General features: G+C 34.3%; 2 protein-coding genes across 8 annotated transcripts in view; both read right to left on the bottom strand.

The window, feature by feature from the left end:
* LOC124220638 (regulation of nuclear pre-mRNA domain-containing protein 1B) overlaps nucleotides 1-18,758 on the bottom strand; it is a 44,328-nt gene extending 25,570 nt beyond the window's left edge. For 2 of the 4 annotated variants that reach the window (XM_046629832.2, XM_046629850.2), the window contains exons 1-4: nucleotides 18,499-18,758; nucleotides 16,081-16,403; nucleotides 11,545-11,679; nucleotides 8,577-8,852 (exon numbers count right to left, since the gene is read on the bottom strand). In XM_046629832.2, coding sequence (XP_046485788.1) covers nucleotides 8,577-8,852; nucleotides 11,545-11,679; nucleotides 16,081-16,403; nucleotides 18,499-18,649 — 885 coding nt within the window. In that variant the 5' untranslated portion in view covers nucleotides 18,650-18,758. Of the gene's footprint in view, nucleotides 1-385; nucleotides 410-8,576; nucleotides 8,853-11,544; nucleotides 11,680-16,080; nucleotides 16,404-18,498 lie in introns of those variants that run through there. The other 2 variants (XM_046629859.2, XM_046629840.2) reach the window with 2 other exon arrangements.
* An 828-nt stretch (nucleotides 18,759-19,586) lies between these two features.
* LOC124220701 (uncharacterized) lies at nucleotides 19,587-21,281 on the bottom strand. 4 transcript variants are annotated; one of them, XM_046629976.2, is made up of 6 exons: nucleotides 21,256-21,273; nucleotides 21,061-21,142; nucleotides 20,602-20,844; nucleotides 20,359-20,534; nucleotides 20,045-20,155; nucleotides 19,587-19,812 (listed from the first exon to the last, which is right to left on the bottom strand). In XM_046629976.2, the coding sequence occupies exons 2-5, from the start codon at nucleotides 21,120-21,122 to the stop codon at nucleotides 20,058-20,060; spliced, it is 579 nt and encodes a 192-aa protein (XP_046485932.1). In that variant the 5' UTR covers nucleotides 21,123-21,142; nucleotides 21,256-21,273; the 3' UTR covers nucleotides 19,587-19,812; nucleotides 20,045-20,057. The 4 variants fall into 4 exon arrangements, 2 of the variants coding, with proteins under 2 accessions (XP_046485932.1, XP_046485945.1); XR_011176620.1 differs by lacking the exon at nucleotides 21,256-21,273 and having other exon boundaries at nucleotides 20,045-20,141; nucleotides 20,952-21,139; XM_046629989.2 differs by lacking the exon at nucleotides 20,045-20,155 and having other exon boundaries at nucleotides 21,256-21,281.
* Nucleotides 21,282-21,522: the final 241 nt, after the last annotated feature.

Raw genomic sequence — 21,522 nt, forward strand, 5'->3', positions numbered from 1 at the left:
TTAATAATAGATATGATTTAGTCCACCAATTGACATCTAGCAATCTAGCAACAAATTCTTCAGACCTTGAATAAAATAGTATATTGCGTTAGAAGAGCAAAAACTGGGCGATTTCAGATGAGTATAAGTTTGCCGCATGAGAGACTGCTGCGTTCACACAAATACGAATGCGAAGTTAGCGGTACGAGACAAAGACGAGAGCTGCCATCGCACGAGTACTAGTGTGAAAACAGCATGAGCCAAGACAAGCACTGTAATCATACGAGTCAAATAACGCCCGCTTTTCGCACTTTTAACACAATACATTATTTTTCAAGTCTGTACAGTTTACTTACGACGCACGTGCGGAAAGGATTCCATGAAGGGTCATGACGCTTCTACCGAGAGGATTCCTTGAGCGCTAACGGCGCTTTGGAAGAGGTAGATAATTAAAGTTATAAGTTGGCACTATACTGCCATTTTTGAAAAAGTTTCTACGTCTGATTCACTTTGCAGCTAACGTGGACTCTGTACTTAAGGTTTAGCGAGCGCTAATGCCGAAACTTGAGTTTTGTAAAGCGTGCTCCAAAATACGTAATTTCGAAAGAGTAGTCAAAATCTTGACAGATTGAACTCACAATCAGAATTAATCAAAACAAATTTAAAAAGGGTAAGGGATTGGCTCTAAATAGAGCACAAACGGCCCAGTACACAAATGTAATACATCCGTACTCGTTACAAGCCAGGGTGGTGTTAATGGAAACAGATTTACAAACTTGAACCAAGGTTGTAATAGTGTATCGACAACAATATTCGTATTTGGTGGGTAAAGAAAAATTTGTTGAGTGTCCTGTGTGAATTCCTCGAGAGTACTTGGCAAAAAATGAAACATTCAATAATGTCAACGAAACTGGATACATTTTGACATTGGTCAACGATCTTTTGATGCAGCCGGTAACTGTATAACCTTTTAAATTCCACGGGTGAGTTACGCGGCATAGTTGTCAACCTCATACAGAAATATGCGAATGCGAATATTCGTTACATCGTTAGTATGTATGAACGAAATACGTGAAATTGGTTTCTTACAAGGGTGTCATTTTCTTCAGCGCGTAATGGATAATAAAAAGAGGGGTTCTAGGCAGAAATAAATTACAGACTTCATTAGAAAAATCTATAGGAATATTATTACAGTGATCCTACAAAACCTGGACTATAAAAAATTTGCAGTTTTGTAGTTATGTAAAAGAGTATTCAATTTTCAAAAGCATTTTTCTGGAGAACCGTTGAAGATATTCAAAAATTCATTTTTCCAAATGAAAGATCCCTTCAAGCTGTATTAAAAAATGTCTAATGCTTAATCATGACCTCACCAGATAGGTAACAAAAATAAGGAAAAAAAATTGTGCTTCTAAAAAATTAATGTTGCAATGGTCTAATTGTAAGTCCTGATACAATAATAAGATTTCTTGATTTTCGGATTCTATAGGAAAAACCACATAAAAAAGTATCATTGAACCTTTTTCTGAAAGGGTGGACATTGTGATATTTTTGAGTGTTCAATTTTTCAAAATTTCTCTGGTATTAATACCAGTAGGCTCATGAGTATTTATTTCAAATAGTTATTGAATGTTCCTACTGTTGCTGGCATGAAAATTTACCTCTTCGAACCACGAGTACTGTCATGATTGTCCAAATCTACATATATTCTCGATTTCTATTTCGAAACAAACAAAAGCAGAACGTATCGCAGTTATTTGAGAATTTTTATCCAATTATGAAAACGTATCGCTGTTATATTGATATGATTTATCGACCATATCCAAAATTTGAATCAGTTTTTCGATGTCGTAGGTGAAATTAAACATACAGTCAAATTACTCAACATTTTGACCCTTTGGGGGAGGGGTCCCTCAAGACTGAAGTATATTGACAATAAACCATTATTCATACATTCAAAAGAAATACAGCCAAACAACCGAAAAAGAACTTATGTTCTAAAAATTTTATGCGATACATCAAATCACATATCAAATCAATAAAAGTAGAATTACGGTTGAAAATTGTCCTGCAAAACTCATGTCCAATATTCGGAAGGCACGTTCGTCATCTGTAACGACACAAGATTATGGAATTGTCATTCTGTTTGTAATACCATCGGTTAATGGCGATAAGAGCGGCAACTCAAGGTAAGGTTGACATCGATCATGATCGCTCTTTCCGCCATATTCCTACCCGTGGTGCTTTGAGAGTTTACTCCGTTTTTGTTCTCCAAAGTTTGGAATTTCTTTGCACTATTATGGCAACTCAAGAACCAGATATGTGATAAATAATGTTCTTGTTACTCTATTTAAGTTGAATTTTAACCTCACGTCGTTAATGATAACATTGCAATGAGAATGACAATTCATAACTTTGTGTCTTTACAGATGACCATAGCCATAGAGCACAGACTGTGTATCCCGGCCGAATATCACTCAGTCCGTGAAAAGACAGAAACGTACGCGGCAAATACCTGTTTCTTTCCATTGGCCAACGGCCAAGAAAATGCTTAGTAAGAAACAAACGTTGGCCGCATGTATTTCCTTCTATCACTTATGGCGTTACCACAAGCATATTATTATAGAAAATACGCGGTCCATGCTCTATATCTACGCACATGACGGCCGTGCCCTCCGAATATTAAACATGAGTTTTGTGTGACAATTTTCAACCGTCGTTCCACCTTTTTTTGGTTTGATATGTATCTCGATGTAATTATTACACAAATTTGTTATAACATTAGTTCTTTCCCAGCTGTTCGGTTGTATTTCTTTCGAATGTATAATTGTATAAGTATGATTCTACAGAAAGTGGAACTATTCTTTATAGAAAGCGTCTGCGTTTTTTTCAATTTAGCAACAGCACTTGGTTTTTTTCATGGCAGATGATCAGTTATCACTACCACAAGAAGGGCCAGGTAAACTAATAAGTACTTACACTTTTATTAACATTTACCGGAATAATGTTTTTGAGGGACTGAGAATTTAATACAAAATCAGTATATTTGAAACACTTTATTGGAATACCAAAACAGAAAATCAAGGAATTTTTAAATTCTTTATTACAGAATAAGAACATTATTTATTTAAAAACGAAAAAGTTATCATAACATTATAACTGATATCTAAAGTATGTATTAAATTGAAGTCTTTATTCTGTTGCGTCCTCCAGGCTTTAGATTCTTTTCCAACATTCTTACAGCTACCTTATATCCCGCATCTTCAGTTGCCATACTGCATCAGCAGAATGCTCTCTTTATTCCTAAACTGCAACTAGCCTCCTTCCCCCACATATCACACTTTCAAGTCATCTTTCATTTGGCCAAGATTTAACTTCAGATCTATACCCTTTTTCCTCCTCCATATCTTCTCACTGCATTCTCCGCATCTTCTACAATGAATCAATTATATACTCCAGCATTCAACTTGTCAATACAAGTTAGTCTCATTTCGTTTTATCCTTCGTACGTGCGTGTATTCGACGGGTTACCAACCCAAAATAGGCTGTAATAACATCACGGTTGGGTGCAGATGTAGTCATCGATAGCCACTCGTCATGGTAATAATCATCCTCATAATCATCCGTCCCGTAAGAATTGCGTAGTTTTTTCAACTGATTTTATGAATTATAGTCTTTTGTTAATGATAATAACTTTTCTTATATCTCATAAAATAAATGAAATGTTTATTACTCAAGTCGTTGTTAAAGTTTTTTTGTACTATAATAGTTTGTTCATAGTAATTGATCTTATATATAACTAACATATAACTTAGTATTATCATTCTTTATAGCACAAGTTTTTTGTACTTTAGTTTATTTTTCATAATAATTTTTCTGAGGAGTACTAGTAATTATTTTTCCAAAACAGAAATTGGATGTAGAAATTTGTAAAAAAGCCCTATCATCTTCAACTTGTAGTGAAGGCATGCAAATTTTTTCATGGACTTGATCAAAAGTGACGACACCTACATCTTTCTCATCTACTTTGAATAATTCGCGCTCCTTAATACACTCCGAGAAAAATTGCTTCAATTTCACTATCTTCTTCAAAAATAACAGTAGAGTTAAGTATCGGTATTCCCTTTTTTTTTAGGCCAACTTGACATAAACGTATTCACCACTGGTGTAGAGTAATATCGGTTCAGCCTCAATAGGAATATTTGCCGAAGAACTTGCCTACAATTCCTGTTGAGATCCTCCTTTCGATTCTGAGTTACAAAATACACGACTGACATTTAGTGTTGATACGGTTGATCGATACATTATGGAGCCCAATTTTAAATGCTTGCAGCATCCCGATTGATGGAAGCAACTGTCATAGGAAATAAATCCTTCTCATAACTTGATGTACCAGGAGTGTACGCACAAAAAATGCGAAATTTGTTTGCTTTACCACCATCATCTCATTTATTATCTCTACTTCGTGATCACTTACAGTGAACACTGTTGTCCCCGGACATTTTTCTTGGATCAAGTCAACAAGACCTTACAAGTTAGTCACATCACCACTATGAGCAACTACTTGATCTGCTGTTCTTTTGCAGAGATCTCTTGTCTCATCTAGTGCTCTTTTTCCATATTCAGAATCATGATAATTCCATGAAAAGATTATTATATTGGGATAAAACTCTGACATCTTACACCCCAGTGCATAAAACATAGTTTAGTGACAATACTGTACAACATACGAGATGGATATTTTTTATCGATGAAGGTAAAGATCTCAAAATCGGTTTCAGATGAGTCCAAGTTGCAGGTGGGTTATAAGATAAGTTGGAAGAAATCGTACAGTAAGATGCTACAGATTCTTGTAGATAAACCAGGACAGTGCACACAGTCATTTTGTGCCCACGACCCTCTGAAGTAAAAAGCCTGAATTTCCCGATTATATCACATAGCGTAATTTTCTGAAAAGTCCATGTGTATTACCGCGTCTTTTTCTGTAATATTTTCTTTCAGTTTTTCAACTATCTGATATTGATGGACAATGTTCAGTTTGTATTTAAAGAACTCGACTTGAGCATTTTCCAGTTTCAAAATTAGATCTCAAGATAATATTTCAAAACTTTGTTGTTTGTGCTTCTGCACATATCAAATTCTTTCGGTTTTTTGATCAACTATGCTTTCTTTTAACGAAACCGACTGTTTATAAGAAATTTTCGTCATGTTGTCAAATTCTTTTTGGGATAAACTCTTTTCACACCAAGTTTTGCAGTTTCTTTCCAAATACTTTTTGTTATATCCGTCACAGCACAGCTTTTGCGGTAGAGTTTGGTAAGTAGCCAAGCGCAATATTTTAGCAATGCACATAACAGTCAATATTGTATGTTGATACGAGTTAGGTATAAGCATGTATCATCCGCGACTCTTGGCGAAACAACCCAAAATGGTCGTAGAGGGTAAAATACAGAATAACTGATAATAATATTTGTAGAATGCAATAATTCTTTATAATGATTCTTTATTGTGTCTTGCAAGTACCGTTTATGTTTTTGCATCTTATTTTTATCACACATTCTTTCTTTCCTGCACCTGATCTACTATTGTTGTCATTATTGAGTAATGTTACCGCAGCTTTTTTGATGAAAAGTATAGATTCTTTACACACATCTTTAGCTTTTGCTTGCTTCCATGAGGACCAACTTTTGCACAACTTATGTTTCTTTACTTTCTCTCCTAAAAGTGTCTTGTCGATAACCTTTTTCTCTTGATAGGCCTTTGCATTAGAATAATTTTCTTTAATTTCTTCTTCTTTCACTTGAATACACATTTACAAATAATGCCTCCTCTCTGACTTCTTTTCAGTCTCGGGATTTTCAGCCATTTTTTAGTTTGCTTCTCGATATCAGCTTCTTAATTTTTTCAATCGGGAAACTTTTTCATACCGATATTTTTAATTTTACAGTGGTTGCATCCTTTTTCTTAATTTGTTTGCAACGTTTCTACCGCTGCTGTTCCGATCTTTTTCTAGCTGCAGCTGAGTTTGGTTGTCGGTTACTCTCCACTTGTACCATTGGCACATGATTCTCTTCCATATCGTCACAAGAAGTAAGAGGTGAAGTGTCTCTAGGGAACCCATTTATTTTCTTGATCAGAGCCAATCTTGTATAGTACAACGCAGCCATTTCTATGTTGTTTTATCTCTGAATATCTGTATAGAGTATGAGTATATACAATATATAATCGTAATTTCCGTCGTTCGTTTGTAAAAAGTGCTGAGAAATAGGATTTGTATGGCATATGTGTCAGCACGTTGAGAAGTGGATTTGTTGAACAGCATTGGCAGTTCCCTGATAATATTCTCAGGACCCTGCAACAATTTATGACAGGGGACTGAGAATTGTTGCGAAAATAGAGAATAACTCACAACCATATTACCCTTAAATTGTATGATTGTAAATATGAATTTGTATCGTAGTGATAATTACTTTGCATCGAATAAACATAAAAAAGTATGAAAATTGGAGAAATAATACTTACCATGGGATTGAAATGTTGACTGGTATCACAACGTCATTCCTTGTTGAAGTCACAACTGCTATTGAACAGTCAGTGCCAATGCCTGCAGATTACGCTTTCGCTAACATCATTTCAAAAACTATTATGCGATGTCAGCACTTGATTTCCCAAGTAAGCGATATCTGGTTTCTTTTCATTTCTTTAAAGATAGAAGACTGAGATATTGAAAGTGGTAACAAAACTTACTGTCGATTTTTACATCAAAAATAGCAACATAAAACGCAAAAAATATCACAAACATTGACTATAATCGATGCAACATGGATATCGCGAATAAAAATAAGTAGAAATATTATTTTATTCTTGTAAACACATTAGGATATCTGGACTTTGTGTTGGTGACATAGCAGAGAACTGAGGATCAGGCCAAAGAAATGTGCTTTCCATTTCAAAGAATTAAATGTTCCACGATTTCTTTTGAATGGACACACTACCACTATCAGTTTGTTTCGTTCTGGATAGAAGAAAAAATACTTCATGCTTGAAATAACCTAAAATCGAGAAAAAAAATTCCATTTTCCATAGACTCATCCAAATATACTTCAATTCTGTGTCTCCCTTCAGGTATTTCACTGTTTGCACATTTTGATCCATGACACCAAAAAACCACACCCCCAGGGCAATTATATCTGGTACAATGTTGTATTATTCAAGTATCGTGCTTCAATTGTGGCGTAGGCCAGAGAACAATAGGTTTCTTCCTGTGTTACAGCAATTGCACTTTTGCATTTAGAGAGCAGTAGATGAAGAAAATTTCCAACACGAGGTAGAAATTTAGAATTAAAAATGAGGTGTGTGCGTGTGTGTGTGCACATGTGCGCGTGCTTATTAACCTATGGCTAATGTCATAATATGTACAAGGGCTAAAAATCGGAAGAGATGAAAGAAAATATACGCAGTTCCTATTCTGCTTCATATAGAGTACTCTCTTCATGCCCTTCCTTATGGACTGAGTTTCACTCTGGCCATTGATTTATACCACGTAATCTTTCTTTGCCAGCTTTTACAAGAAGACCTTTGTGAATTTGAATGTTTTATTCATTTTTATCTGAATTTCTCAACTTTTCACCACTTGCGTAAAATCTTTCGCAGAAATCCGTGGCCTACAATAGTCCTATCGGGACCGAGAAATTCACATACTGAGTTCTGTCACTTCAACACATTGATTATACATTAATGGGCTGGTCGATCTATGCTCTTTTTGTTAATATCTGTCAAAGGACTTGTGTCCGTAAAATTATAAATAAATAAATATATAAATATCAATATTCCGTACGTTTACGCTAATGAACAGTAGAACCCAGAATATAGAATGCATATGTAGTCAAAATATGAGCTGCAGATACACCTATTATCGTGGACTATGCCGGCTACCAGCGCCCATGCCCAATAAGCAGCACCAGTGGGAAACCGTAGCTATGCCAGTAGAACACCCACTGACTATTGCCAGTTTAGTTGGGAGAGGATTCGTTAACTATACAGGCACGAGTATACGGATATATTCAAGCTTGCGTTCATTTACTTCAGTACTTTCAGAGTTAGATGATTTTTCTAGAGGTATGTAAATGTATCTTTACACCATTTTAGCCAAGAGTAAAAGAAAGAAATTGAAATATAGCCGTGCTAATAATGCGTTGTAAATATGGTTTGCTAGTAATAGACAGCTCATAATTCTGAAATAAAATTAGTAAACTTAGCCAAATAGCTTAAATGTGTCGAATTTTAGAAAGTATACCTTATTTTTTACTCTACGGTGTTACGTGTATTTAGAATAGAAAAAATCTTCTGTAATCAAACCTAATGCGGAAAATATGTACCAACGAAAGTAACATCGAAAACGAAAAAAATTATATAACTTTGAAAGTAACAGGTAAACTCAAACTTCAGTCTATAACCATACCGGCACTTTCACAAAAGTCGTGAAAAGTTGAACAAAATTCACGCAAAATCTAAGAAATTCTATTTTTGCTCAGCTGTTGCCTTATTATTAAAAAGTAAATGGACATCGGATGATGAGCATTTTTTTAAAATTTCACCTCTAATGTTGTTTGAGCTTGTTGAAGTAACTGCTTCTGGGCTAAGGTGTAATCCCTCAACATGGTTAACAGTTTTCTTCTGTCTTCCATTTCTGCTTGTAATCTTCCATTGTAGTCTGCTAACAGTGCAGCAGCTTCATTTACTGCTACACTAAGTTGATCGGCAGCTGCTCTATCTGCTAGGTTTGCAAGGAGCGAAACTTCGGAGACTTCGGGTGGTAGTGATGCAATACGTTCTCTCACTCCTGCATCTGACGATGCTGTGTTCTCCAAGTCCTGAAAATTTACCAAGCCTTCCAGATATGCAAAACACAATGATTCGCAGTAATCTAACTACTATGACGGTTTAGTTCCTACTGCAAATATGAACATTTCTTTTGTTGGCAAATTTGAAATGTCTGTCAAATATGAAATAACTTAAACAAAAATGAAACAAGTAGCTGAGAAATTCTGTTTAATTGCATATTAAAACCATACAGAATTTCAGTCAAATTCAACGGGTGAAAAGGATTTTGAGAACCCCATAATATACACTGTAACATTGCATTTTGTAACCAGTCACAAAGTTACAGAAATGGAGTGGAATGGTACCATGAGGGTGGTACAAATCACTGAAAGACATCGTCGGTGGAAAAACTCTACTGAAAACTGAGAAATCGGTAAGATTGGTCAAGTTAGAATAGTGACATTGTTAACTTGGAGGTTCCTGAGGTTTATTATCATACTTGTGGCAATATCAATTTGTTTTTAACCTAGCATCGCTTTTAATTCTACCAAAAGGGATGTAGCAGTAAAAAATTGTGATTTCCGCAATAAATTACTAACAAAAAAGCACTAAATCTGCATATAGATTTTAATCGATTGTGCTCAAGTGGTGATGCCACCTTTAGAGACATGAAAAATTGCAATCTTGTACCGCAGATTAGACTACAAGTCTATGACGACACATGTAGGGAACTTGGTGTGATTTGGGTAGTCGGTCATCAATCTTACAGGAGATTCTTTAAGTAGCAAGAGTAGGAAAACTTTGAGTGTATCCATGACTAGGCTGCACTTCCTGCAAGCGATGCATGGAGAGTCGGACTCTAAACGTATGGAAGTCTACGAGCCATTAAAGTTAACAGTCCAGCAGTAGTACTGAGATGGCAGAATCCAGAATGCGACAAAGAACGAATAGATTTAAAAACATTGAAAATCACGTGTACCAATCAGCTAGAAGTTTGAAATCCAGCTCATCGATTCACCATGCGAAGTCACTGTCCATATGTTAAGGAGCACCACACCATATTCAATCTTCTTCTAACCTCGATCGCCGTAATGCTTCGATATTAAAGACTGTACTGCTCTCGCTCTAGCAAGAGAGCTGAGTTACCACTCCAGTACCGTAACATACCAAATCTAATATCTAAATGCTCGAACATAATCTTTACTTCATATTCATACTTTAAATTCACATTCGTTCTTTACTATTCAACATAGCTTCTGTGTAATGAAAATTTACATCGCAATGTAAGGATTTCCCATTTTTTGCAAGTCTCTAAATTCATTCAAGATTCCACGAAGTATATTTGCAATGATTATTTTATTTGTGTAGCGTTGTCCACGTTTATCTGCATGTCAGCTCCAGGGTGTGTTCCTCTTATTTGTTTGATATTTCATATTTCGTATTTTACTCACAATGTGTTCTCGATCTTAGTGCCAAATTGCAGTTGGCAATTGGGTATTTGCATGATTTTTATATTTCTTAACTTTTGATGTTTTTCGATTCTATAAATTTTTTTAGAATTTTTGAAAAAAAAATATTTTGTTTTTGTTTATAAGTATTTAAATAATTTAATAAATAAAAAAAAGGCAATATTTAAATGAATAAGTAGCTCCATCTCGCGTATGTGACGTCACAATGCTGAATTTTTTTGAAATTTTTAGCGCCAAGTTCTCCTGTAAGCACGCCGTACGTGTAATCAGCTGTTGCTCTGTGTTGTGATTGATGAAAAGAACGTCTGATAGTGCTGTTTATTATAAACTAAAGTTATTAAATTATTTAATATGTCATTAAAAAACGATTTTTGTTGGTGTATAGTACCAACTTGTAAAAATACTCAAACTAATGCTTGCTTAACATTCTTAGTATAATAACATTGACGTGATCATAACCTCCACACAATTATCCGTGTGAGTTAAAAAAAAAAAAACACCACACAAAAATTGATTTCTATTTTAATTATTTTCACCGAAGTCTGACATTAATTATACAATGTATCAAACTTAAAGTTTAAAAAACTTACTTAAAATTTTTTTAGCGCTAGAAAATATTGTACATTACTCTTTGTGAATTCAAATAAACGCGCCAGTAGCAGCACAATGACGTCAAACCAATCACATTCCGTTTTATGTCACGTGACTTTTATGTGATTTAGGACCACTTTTATTTATTAAATTATTTAAATACTTATAAACAAAAACAAAATATTTTTTTTTCAAAAATTCTAAAAAAATTTATAGAATCGAAAAACATCAAAAGTTAAGAAATATAAAAATCATGCAAATACCCAATTCTTGTGGTCCTTGATATTTCCCGTCTAATTAGTTCTTACATTAATCCTAAACTTATGAACAGATCTTAGTTTGTCAGAATAATAATACACGGGTTCAACAAATGCACCAAGGGAAATACCAATCTTCAGTGTATATTCCTCATCAACCCAACCCTTCTACTATTTGTCATGAAAAGTATGTTCTGAGCCAGTAGAGCGTTTCTGTTACAAAACTCTAGATCTAATCTTCTATGTATTGGATTTTTGATTTGATGCACAAGCATCTGGCGCCTAAAGGTATCAATTTATTTTTATTTTGTTAATTAGTGATAACTAGAGTCGAACCTCGAAGAGCAGAACCAGGATAATCACCTAATCTCTGTTCATAAAAATGGCAAAATAATAGTAAAAAACATGCACGAATATGCACTTACCATCAAAGCTTTGATCAGTTCTTCAGTTTCCGGTGGATCCCCAGCAGGTGTGCGTGGGCTGAGCGTAACGTGCAGCTCTTTGGTACCATCCACCTCGATTTCAGTCTCAGATTTTTTTCTCTCTTTTTTTTCTTTCTTCAAATAGAGAATCACATTGATTATTATATCGAATACAATAAGATATCAATCATACGTATATCGGATATTTGAACAATCGAACTAGCAATAGTACATCATATCAATACCATTCAATGTCAATATATAATTCGAGTACTGTACGTGGGTCAATTTTCAGTAAACCATCTGGGGATCGAAGTATGCATTGGTTTTTAATGTGATATAGAAATCAGCTGAATTTCAGACCTACATTGTTTTTCATCTACATGAATCTGGTCTATTTAGTCCTATACATTAACCTTAGGACCCTACACATGGGTACTACTAACTCCACATAATTCTTATGGCGTGCTAAAATCATTTTACTTACTTCGTTGAGTCGAATTTTTCATGGTGAAATTTCAGATTAGCTTTTTCTCACATACAGTAGAGCGTCAATTATCTGAACTAATTAGGACCGGAAACCATTCATATAATCGAACATTCGGATAACAGAACAGTGTGAAAAAAACCGCTAATTCGGTCAATGCAGGCATACATACGTATTTCAAACAGATGAATTATCTTCTTATTCTATGCATAGTACTTTTGGTTAACATTTATAACGCTTACATAATAGAATATATAGTGTATAAAATATATGTATTTAAAAACAAGTGTCTATACTAATATTAATATTTTATAAGTGGCACGTGTATGTATACATATTCGGTTTACTTCTTTGGAAAAAAATCCACAAGTTTCCTCTATTTTACAACGGAAGCTCGGCCTGTTATTCGAAAAAACAAGAACTAAATAATTTTTGCGATAAACCAAATCACCATTCGGATAATTAACGTTTCGGATAACTAATGTTCGGATAATTGACACTCTACTGCATACTATTCCAATCTTCAGTCTTTCAGCTTCTGAATGAAAAAAACAAAACCATTCTATGACAAACAGTCCGTTATTGATTTGAAGTCCGTTGATTTGAAGTTCTGAGGTGCGTGTAACCCCTGTGTAGATTATTTATTTCATACAGAAGTGTAGGATCCTAGGGTTAAAGTTAAATTTTGTAATGCATATTTCTTGCTATAAAATGTAAATGTATCTCTTTGTGAGGGATGATGTTTGTAACGATAACGTGACGAATTGGTTGAGAAGAAAATTGTTCTTTTGCAAATTAAAAATTAGTTTTTACTTATGTAGTTGCATTTGTAAAGTATGCTTTATTTTAATTAAATCATACATTATAATTTATTGCACTTCTGACAGACTTCAAGAAACCAAATAGTTACACTGACCATAAAAATTAATGGACTACCTATTTTTACTTGCAGAAATGTGCAATTTTGCAGTGGTAAAAACACTGAAAATGCACGTAATAAACTATTTGAAAAAGAATTATGAAGCTTGAAGTATTAGGTTTAAGATACTTTTGGCAGATTTTGTCTACATCAGTTTTACTGCAAATTATGCATGTTTAAAAGGACATAATACAAATATGTGGTTAAGAGTGAACTTCGACTTCCAAGTGCTGCACCAGGTGAAGTAATTTTTTTACGCAACATTACACAACTTGTATGAGCAGTGTATTGCGCTAAAAAATTGTTTTGTTACGTTAGCTTACCAATATCAAACTTGTTTTCTTACGTCAAGGAAGAAACTGACATTTTTCAGAGTAGTAACTGTTCCAGTGATTCCTCGCAAAATATATTTTTTTCACAACTTTTAGAATTGTTACAACATGTCATAAAAATGTTTAGAAATGTTTTTCAACAACCCAAAATTTCCAACATAGCATAGCTACGAAAAAGTTGTGCATGCAGCAAAGTACTCATTTGCGTGACTGAATGTCCGTGCACAGCTGTGCTGTAATTTTATAACAACTCCTGGGAAAAAAATCAATAAACATGATATAATGTACTTAGATCTAATTAGATCGAATTAGATCCAAATAGTTTCTCCGTCTAATCTGATCTGAATATACATAATTTATGATAGACCTGATTAGATTTTTTTAGATCTAAACATATGTAATTTATAGATCTAATTAGATCTGTATAAATATAGGAATATCTCAATAGACCTACTCAGATCTACAGATTATTTAAGATCAGATTGGATAGACAAAATTTGAATCTAATTAGATCTGATTAAATCAAATCATATCCATTCATATTTTCTCGTGAATGTTAACTGTAGAGATGCAGAGTCAAAGAAACAAGAAATCCACAGACACTGCGCGATCCTGTAGATTAACAAAGTCCAAACTTCAGTTCATGAATGTATGCTTGGAGCAGAACTACTGTTTCCATTCATCTCACTCATTGTGAGCTACACGTCCGAAAAAACATCGATTCGCTCTGGATATGAACTGATTTCCTCCAGAACCACAATCGCGTACGCTGTGATGTCGCTATTATGATCAGTGAGTTACGGAACCATGAGAAAGCTACATTCCGATGAGTTTTAATTTGGACTCGCACTTTTGTATGTAGAAAAGCATTTTCAATATTTTCAATTGCGTACTGCAGGAATAATTTTCAAATAATAACGAAGTTGAAGAAGGTAACGTTAGCGTGAGAAGGCATAGAACAAACTGGGAATTTTGAAACTTTATGAGCAAACATTGATGGAACTGAGTTTACAGATTATCAGTATGTTTTGCTTGATTACAATTTACTGAATTTACATTTAGCAAATCAACCATTTTTCTGAAAATTCATCATTATTGTAATGTTGAGTGCTTCAACCTCTTGAATAAGATACTTAGAGCAAGATTGAATGCTGGAAAGTCAAGAGAATGGGTACTTCTGATTACCATATTTCTGAAAAATTTCTATACTATGGTGCTATGTATGAATTAAGTAAGAGTTTTCTGGATGGGGAGAGAGAGAGAGAAAATTTTAATGGCAGCTACTAACTCTTTCACGGACAAACGGTAGGGTACACATGTTTCATGAATATGGTAAAATAAGAAGCATCAACATTCAAGTATGAGAGACTGACTGAACTCCGACACTTCACAAAATGTTCCAACACCAAATTTTCCTGTACAAAATTCAAGCAGGACAAAATTATCGTAAACATAAATATTTTACACGAAATTATTTCTAAGCAATAATATCCGATAACACTAAATTTGATTTTTGCACAGGGTTTCCAGGTAATGTTACTGGTTTGATTCTATATTAATTGTCTATAATCGCCTGTATGTATAATAATGTTATGCACGACCATTTTTGTACAGCATAATATTGGTAGAACGTTATAGTTTTGTGTGGAACAATTACGTGTAGGATAAATCTTAACATTGACATTCCAGTTTGGTAATTATGTACGCTGTTAGCTCAATTTCTTCAACGTGATATTATTTTGAAATTGCAAGTTTCTTTGCATAACTCGTAAGACCTCTTGCTCAGTCGGTATATGATGTAGATGATTTAACTGCCTCATTATGCAATTGCTTACTCCGGGCAATGTATGTTTGTATTCTTTAGATACTATTAATCATTTTACCCATTCTCGAATTACTATTATTATGATTGTCTAAATACTATTGTTATTCATACCCGAATACCTTTTTCATAAAATTTATTCTACCAGTACGCATTAAAACGTAGTATAACTACTGTAATAGTAGGAGAAAAATTTTTTGTCCAACTTACAATTCACCGAAATGTCGCTTTCTCGCGATCCTATCGACATCCCACGCTGAAAATTTGAGAAGTTTAGAGAAAAATTCGGAGATGCTCAATAAAAATGTAAAAATAGTTTTGATAATAAGACGCGATTTTAACCCCGGATGGTTCATTGAAAACTGGTAAACTTACGCATCTAATACGCTACTTATCATCCATAACATACTTTATATAATCATCACACATAATGTTGTCTTCGGTAGAAGTGATATATTATGAATTTGTCAATACATTTACAACAATTAACTGTAATAAAGATATAATTTCTGTAATTCGAATTCTCATGTCTCTTCAACAGTTCACATAATCAATATGTCACTGTACATTTATCATCCTAATATGTATCGGTAACTAGAACGCATATCAACCAAGTACTAATTTTCTGTTTATATACTTGTATTTAAATACGACATTGAAGTTAGTTACGTTAATGTAATGAAATATTAGGAAAAAATGGGAGTACTTTGCAACTATAGAATCAATCTGAAAAAGTTCAGTTTGCAAAATATGAGTATTTTTTTTTAGCTTTATTACAGTTTGCTGAGTTTCTAAAGGTAATTCTAAAATTGCGAAATAACAGTTCTTCACAAAAATGCATGGTTACATTAACATAGATATTCGAAAATGGTGGAAATTGAATTAATTTCAGCTAGTACGATGTAATTTTCTCATGTAAGATCATGGACATGCTTGCACAAGACTAATATTAAAGGTGAATTAAAATTGTTTGTACCTTTATTTTACACACCTTCTCAACCTCAATTTTAATTTTTTTTTTAGGTGGTGGCGTTGATGGTTCTTTAACAGGTTCAACGGCTAAGTCAAAAGCTGCTTTGAACTCCGTTATTTGCACTTTGTCGTAGACACCTCTTTCCTCCCATATTTGCAGTAGCCTACCTAATCTCTCCCTTGTCTTGTCGTCAAATCTTTTCATGTGCTCGAAAGCCTTCGGCAGAATATTTCCAAATTCTTTGCCAAATTCTGGCCCTTTCTTTTTACTATTTTGTATCACATCATTCGCAAGATACATGAATGTCAGCTTACGGTTGTTTTTGGCTGCAAACAAGGTTATTACTTAATTCTTTCCGATTCGTACAAAGATTGTGCATAATTTTTAGTTACATACAATTGTAATTTAAAAATGTAGGTAAGATAAATAGACCAGTCATTAACCCAGGCACAATTGAATGACCATAATCACAGAAAGTTGCAGTAGCAGCAAGTAGAATGAAATTTTTGCACAGATACACTTGCAGATTACATGGAAATTGAACCTTGTTTTAGAATTTTCATTCAAGAAATTAGCTCAAAGACTAAAACTGGTATAAATAATGAAGTCAACTATTAAATCCAAATTCAGGACTTGAATAAGCACAAACACATGAAAAACAGACAGGGTATCTATTTGATATGTGTAATGCTGGTTTTCTTCGAAGTGTTCAAGAATTCGCTGCATGTTTTTCAAGAAAATTGTTTCAATTTTCAAACTACTACACACGGACTCTATGGACAGCATAAGAAATGATCTTAATAATAATATGAAATTAAGCGATGAAGAAAAATTATTTTTCAACAGGAATCGGAGAAATGCATAATCTTGAGAATACTAGTTGAGAATAACTTAACTTTAAATTATTTTATCAACTTTTAACTAATAACTATTATAGTATTTCAAACATTCTTTCCGTATTGTTAACAAGTAATAAACAACTACAGTACATAAATAAAGGCAAGAGTCCCCTGGACTACTGTGAGCTTAATTAATGCATCTCAGACATTAGCTAAGCTGATTCGAAATTATTGCAGTTTGGTCAGCTGGTGTATTTTTATCTATATATTTCAAGCTATAGCTATTCGCACCATCAAATAACACATGTTACTTCAAACACTCCGAATGGTTGTCCGTCGTTAATTTTTGAATGACAATAAGGTTACAATAAGATCAGCCTCAGTTATACCATTGCTCGGGTTTGCGTGAATTATTGTATTTTGATGCTATTTGAAAATATCGTAAGAAACATGAAATCGAAACTATGCATCGGTGTCTACTTTCTTCACAGTTATAAAATATATATGAAACGTAGCTCCGTTGTTGGAGAACAAAAGTTTTGGATTGATATGTTCGTGATTCAGACTTGACCACTCTTACCAGATAAAAAATTTGCAAATAAAAATTTAGAGCAACCCGTGTAGACTCACTCTGTAGCACAAATAGACATAGCATAGATCTTATGTGCAATGAAACATTTTTGTCAAATAATTTCAAAATCAATATTGAAGATATGAATAATTCATGAGCAATATTTAATGCACATTCATTTTCCACAGCTCGATGTATACAGATATCAAGCATAGATACATTTAGGATATAATGTCTATGACTATTCCATGTGTGTGATAAACTAATACAACTGAAAAAAAAAAATATTATTCATGAGAATGCAGATGATAGCATTTGGCTCCGTTGCTCACAAGTGAATTTTTGCCAGATCCATTTGGAAAGGACTGTCTCTGCAGTGTTCGCTCCCAAGAGTTTTTTTTCTATAAGGTCTTTTTCTACATTCAAGAATTATTCGTCCAGAAACTGCATTTCAATGATTTGCAACACTTTAAAGGTCGAAATAAGCATATCTAAAATCACGATACACAACCCCTTGATAAACATGAGGAAGATGACTCTATCACCTCTAAGGCTGCAACAAATTAGGCTTTACTTTCTGTAGAAACTAATTCTTTACAATCAGGTAATGTGGGATTTTTTTCTGCAAACATAAACTCTGTAGAAACTATCTTGGTAATAGCCTCACAATTCATGTGGTAACAGAAACTATACAGTAGCAGAATTTTTATCCACGAACTCAAAACCAGTTTCATCTCCTTTTTAAGCACAGCTTATCAAGATCGTTCAATACAACCACCATGATTAAATTTATATACACTTTTATCTCATTTCGTTAGAACGAATATATCTACATCACTTGGAGATAACCTCAAAATTGCTGAAAAGTTAAAGACATTCCTAGGATGTTGCGTTAATTGTCTTCAACGTAAATTTTCATCAGCATTGGTAGCGGTTCCTTGTTTTCAGATATATTGAACAAAAGGATGGATAAATGGTTTGGCTGTACGTGACAGAGAAAATAATAGTTACCCTTGCACATCTCTTTGTACCAAACTTTGACGATCGTTGGATGATGTTTTCTGTGATGAATTAACCATAACGACAAGGTCTGAATGCTCTGCTGGGACGGGTTTAAATCCAGTAATTTTTTTACCAACGCACTTTCAGTGAAACCTGCCATTTTTATAATATTCTACGAATTTTTAAAAATTATCGGCACACAAAACCATCAAGATTTGCATTAACATAATCAGACCAGCAGTTTGCCATCACATTTTAACGCTAGCAAGTGGCGCTGCTGGCTGACTGTTCAGTATCCGGCGTGCATAGTCAAAATTGGGGTGGGTTCGCATAGCTGCAACGTCGCGGTTGTGCGGGAACCAATAAACATGCATAAAATCCAGTGAACAGTATATTTCAAACATTGTGATTCGTTACCTCTCAACCGCACCCGTACCACGGCGCGTATATGAATCCAGCCTTAGGGTGCTATTTCATGAGCAGTAAGAAGCAGCAGCACTAGCAGTTTTCCCCTATCACTTCCGGCGCAAATTTCTGCTGCTCGCAGTTCAGTTTTTCGAGCGACAAGCCAGAAGATCACAAGAAGCTACGACCTATTTCATGAGCAGCGCTGGTGCTGCGTAAAATTACCAGACTAATGCTAGTGAAAACTAGTAAGTTACTAAACCACTGCTGCTTTTTACTGCTCATGAAATATTACCCTTAAGGCTCGTTGTGTATTCGTTGTGTACGAAATCTAGTTACTTTTCAGCACCCATCACGACGGATCACGGAACAAACAAAAGTTACTAGATTCTGAACCAATATGAAGGCCTTCGAAAAGTGTCCGCTAGAGTTAGACCACTAATATATATATATACACTGGATTGGATATTACCGTATACTCTACGTGTAAGCTCGTGCGTCCAATTGAACAATTGAAATTCCGCCATCTTGTACAGAAAGTTGTCACAAAATGCGCGCTAGATTTGAACTGCGTAATATATGCTATTTAGATCTAACGATATATTCGTCACACAAAAAAGTTTTTGACGAGTAAAATAATGTTTGACACATTAAATGAAGAACAAATCATTTTTTCGAAAGTATATTATTATTTACAATTATATGATGTAAAAGATCATTAAATAATATGACGAAAAACTTGTATTTAAGCGTGATTTTTCTTTATGTTCAAAAGAAGTCCTCAATTCTAAGAAGTTTCCGTCCATTATCCTTCATCCTATGGTGGGCTGAATTCCATACGGATTATTCAAAAATTTGTATAACACTAATTCAACCGTTAGGGAATCCATTTACCATCCATTGATCATCAAAGTGGAGCTGAAGACATGTAAAAAAAAGTTTTGAATTGAATTATATCGAATTGGGTGAGTAAAAACTTTATTCAAAAATATGGAGAATAAAACATTCCTTGCAAACGTTAAGGCATTTTTATAGAGTTGCGTGCGATAAACCACAACTGTAATATAATTAGTAGTATCAATCCACATTCCATTCACATGAAGAAAAAGTTACAAGCACAATCAAAAGAAAATAAAAAAGATGTAGATACCTGAGCATGCAAATCAGGTACAAATGTGTAGGTGATCATGTAATTTGGTTAAATTCACTGTGGTGGGCCGATCGGATTCATCCTGAAATTCGGTCTGCTGCAAGTTTTCACCTACAGATAAGTTACTAATAAATAACGACAATGGAAATACACAGAAATGTGTCACACACGATTTTTCTGTAACAGAGCACTTTATAATCTGTAGGTAATTAACCGCTTCGACGGCATTGACGCAATAGTGCATCACATCAACGTGTCTTCATGCACACTGAGTTTTCTCTGACCTAAAAGGGATTAATAGTTTCAGATCTTACCAAATAACGTTGGGATACTGCCTTTTGGTAAAGTTATATAATTTTTACTTTTCTTCTGAAAGCAAGAGGGTTCAAAGTGGTCGGAACACAGAAAGCTATCACTTGATGGAGACCACGGTCCAATGTTTATATTTGCGATCCACTGCTTCATAATATCAGGTTCATCCAATGGGAACCTACATGACAAGCAGAATTTAAATTTATTAATTCACACGTTATGTTGCATTGAGTAACGGTACTTACTTGAAGAATGAATAGCCATGTCCATATTCCCTTAATCGGTGACAAGATGAACACTCTGATTTTGGGTTATCAAATATAGTTGGTACACTGTTCTTTTTCAATGTAATTAGGAATCCTGTCCTATCGAAGCAGTCATTTGCAAAATGAGCTGAACAGAATGTGCTATTTCGGTTTGGCTTCCAGTCCTTCCTCTTCATTACTTTTAACCACTGCTGAAGGCGCAACACATCTTTCACGGGAAATCTACATATCGAATTATAATTTAATCCCTGAGTCAATAATACCCGAGTTTTCAAATTCAATTATAATAAGATCGGTTCATAATTCAAATATTGTGAATTTTTACTGACCCGATTCGTACGTTATAATACTCGTTAAATATAATTAGTAAATACTTCGTATGCTGACATAACCTCTGCAAGTTATCATTTGCAGAACGCTTCAGCGTTGTATACTCACTTGTGAAATGATCGCCCACTATATTTTGATTGCTTTGTTTTGCAAAAAACGCAGGTACTCATTGTTACCTCAATAATTGTTACTGCAATTTTCCATCGCAATCGATTATATACACATACATATATCACATATATATATATATATATATATATATATATATATCTGAAGTGACAAGAATCTGTACAAAATGGCTACCGTTCAATTGGCGTGACGGCACCACGCTTAATCCAATCCAGTGTATATATATATCAGTGATTTAGACAGAGGAAACTGGAGGAAACGAGATGGAGGTCAATTACTTTCTCTCTCTGTCATATTGCTACGCTGCTGAATAGAAAGAGACTGAGGTTAACTTGCACTAGTGCCTTGTTACGTTCCGAGAGGAATGTTGCGAGTTAGTTCTGATTCACTACGTGAGTTGTGTTATATTCTTTGCTTAATGAAGCTCAGAAATCTGCTGAT

The sequence above is a fragment of the Neodiprion pinetum genome, chromosome 1 (assembly GCF_021155775.2).
Source record: "Neodiprion pinetum isolate iyNeoPine1 chromosome 1, iyNeoPine1.2, whole genome shotgun sequence".
NCBI lineage: Eukaryota > Metazoa > Arthropoda > Insecta > Hymenoptera > Diprionidae > Neodiprion > Neodiprion pinetum.

Coding starts and splice junctions, on each gene's coding strand:
- LOC124220701 (XM_046629976.2), bottom strand. CDS start 21,122: ATGAGTACCTGCGTTTTTTGCAAAACAAAGCAATCAAAATATAGTGGG. Junction 20,535..20,601: donor CATGGCTATTCATTCTTCAA/GTAAGTACCGTT, acceptor CTTGTCATGTAG/GTTCCCATTGGATGAACCTG. Junction 20,156..20,358: donor CAGTATCCCAACGTTATTTG/GTAAGATCTGAA, acceptor ACTTATCTGTAG/GTGAAAACTTGCAGCAGACC.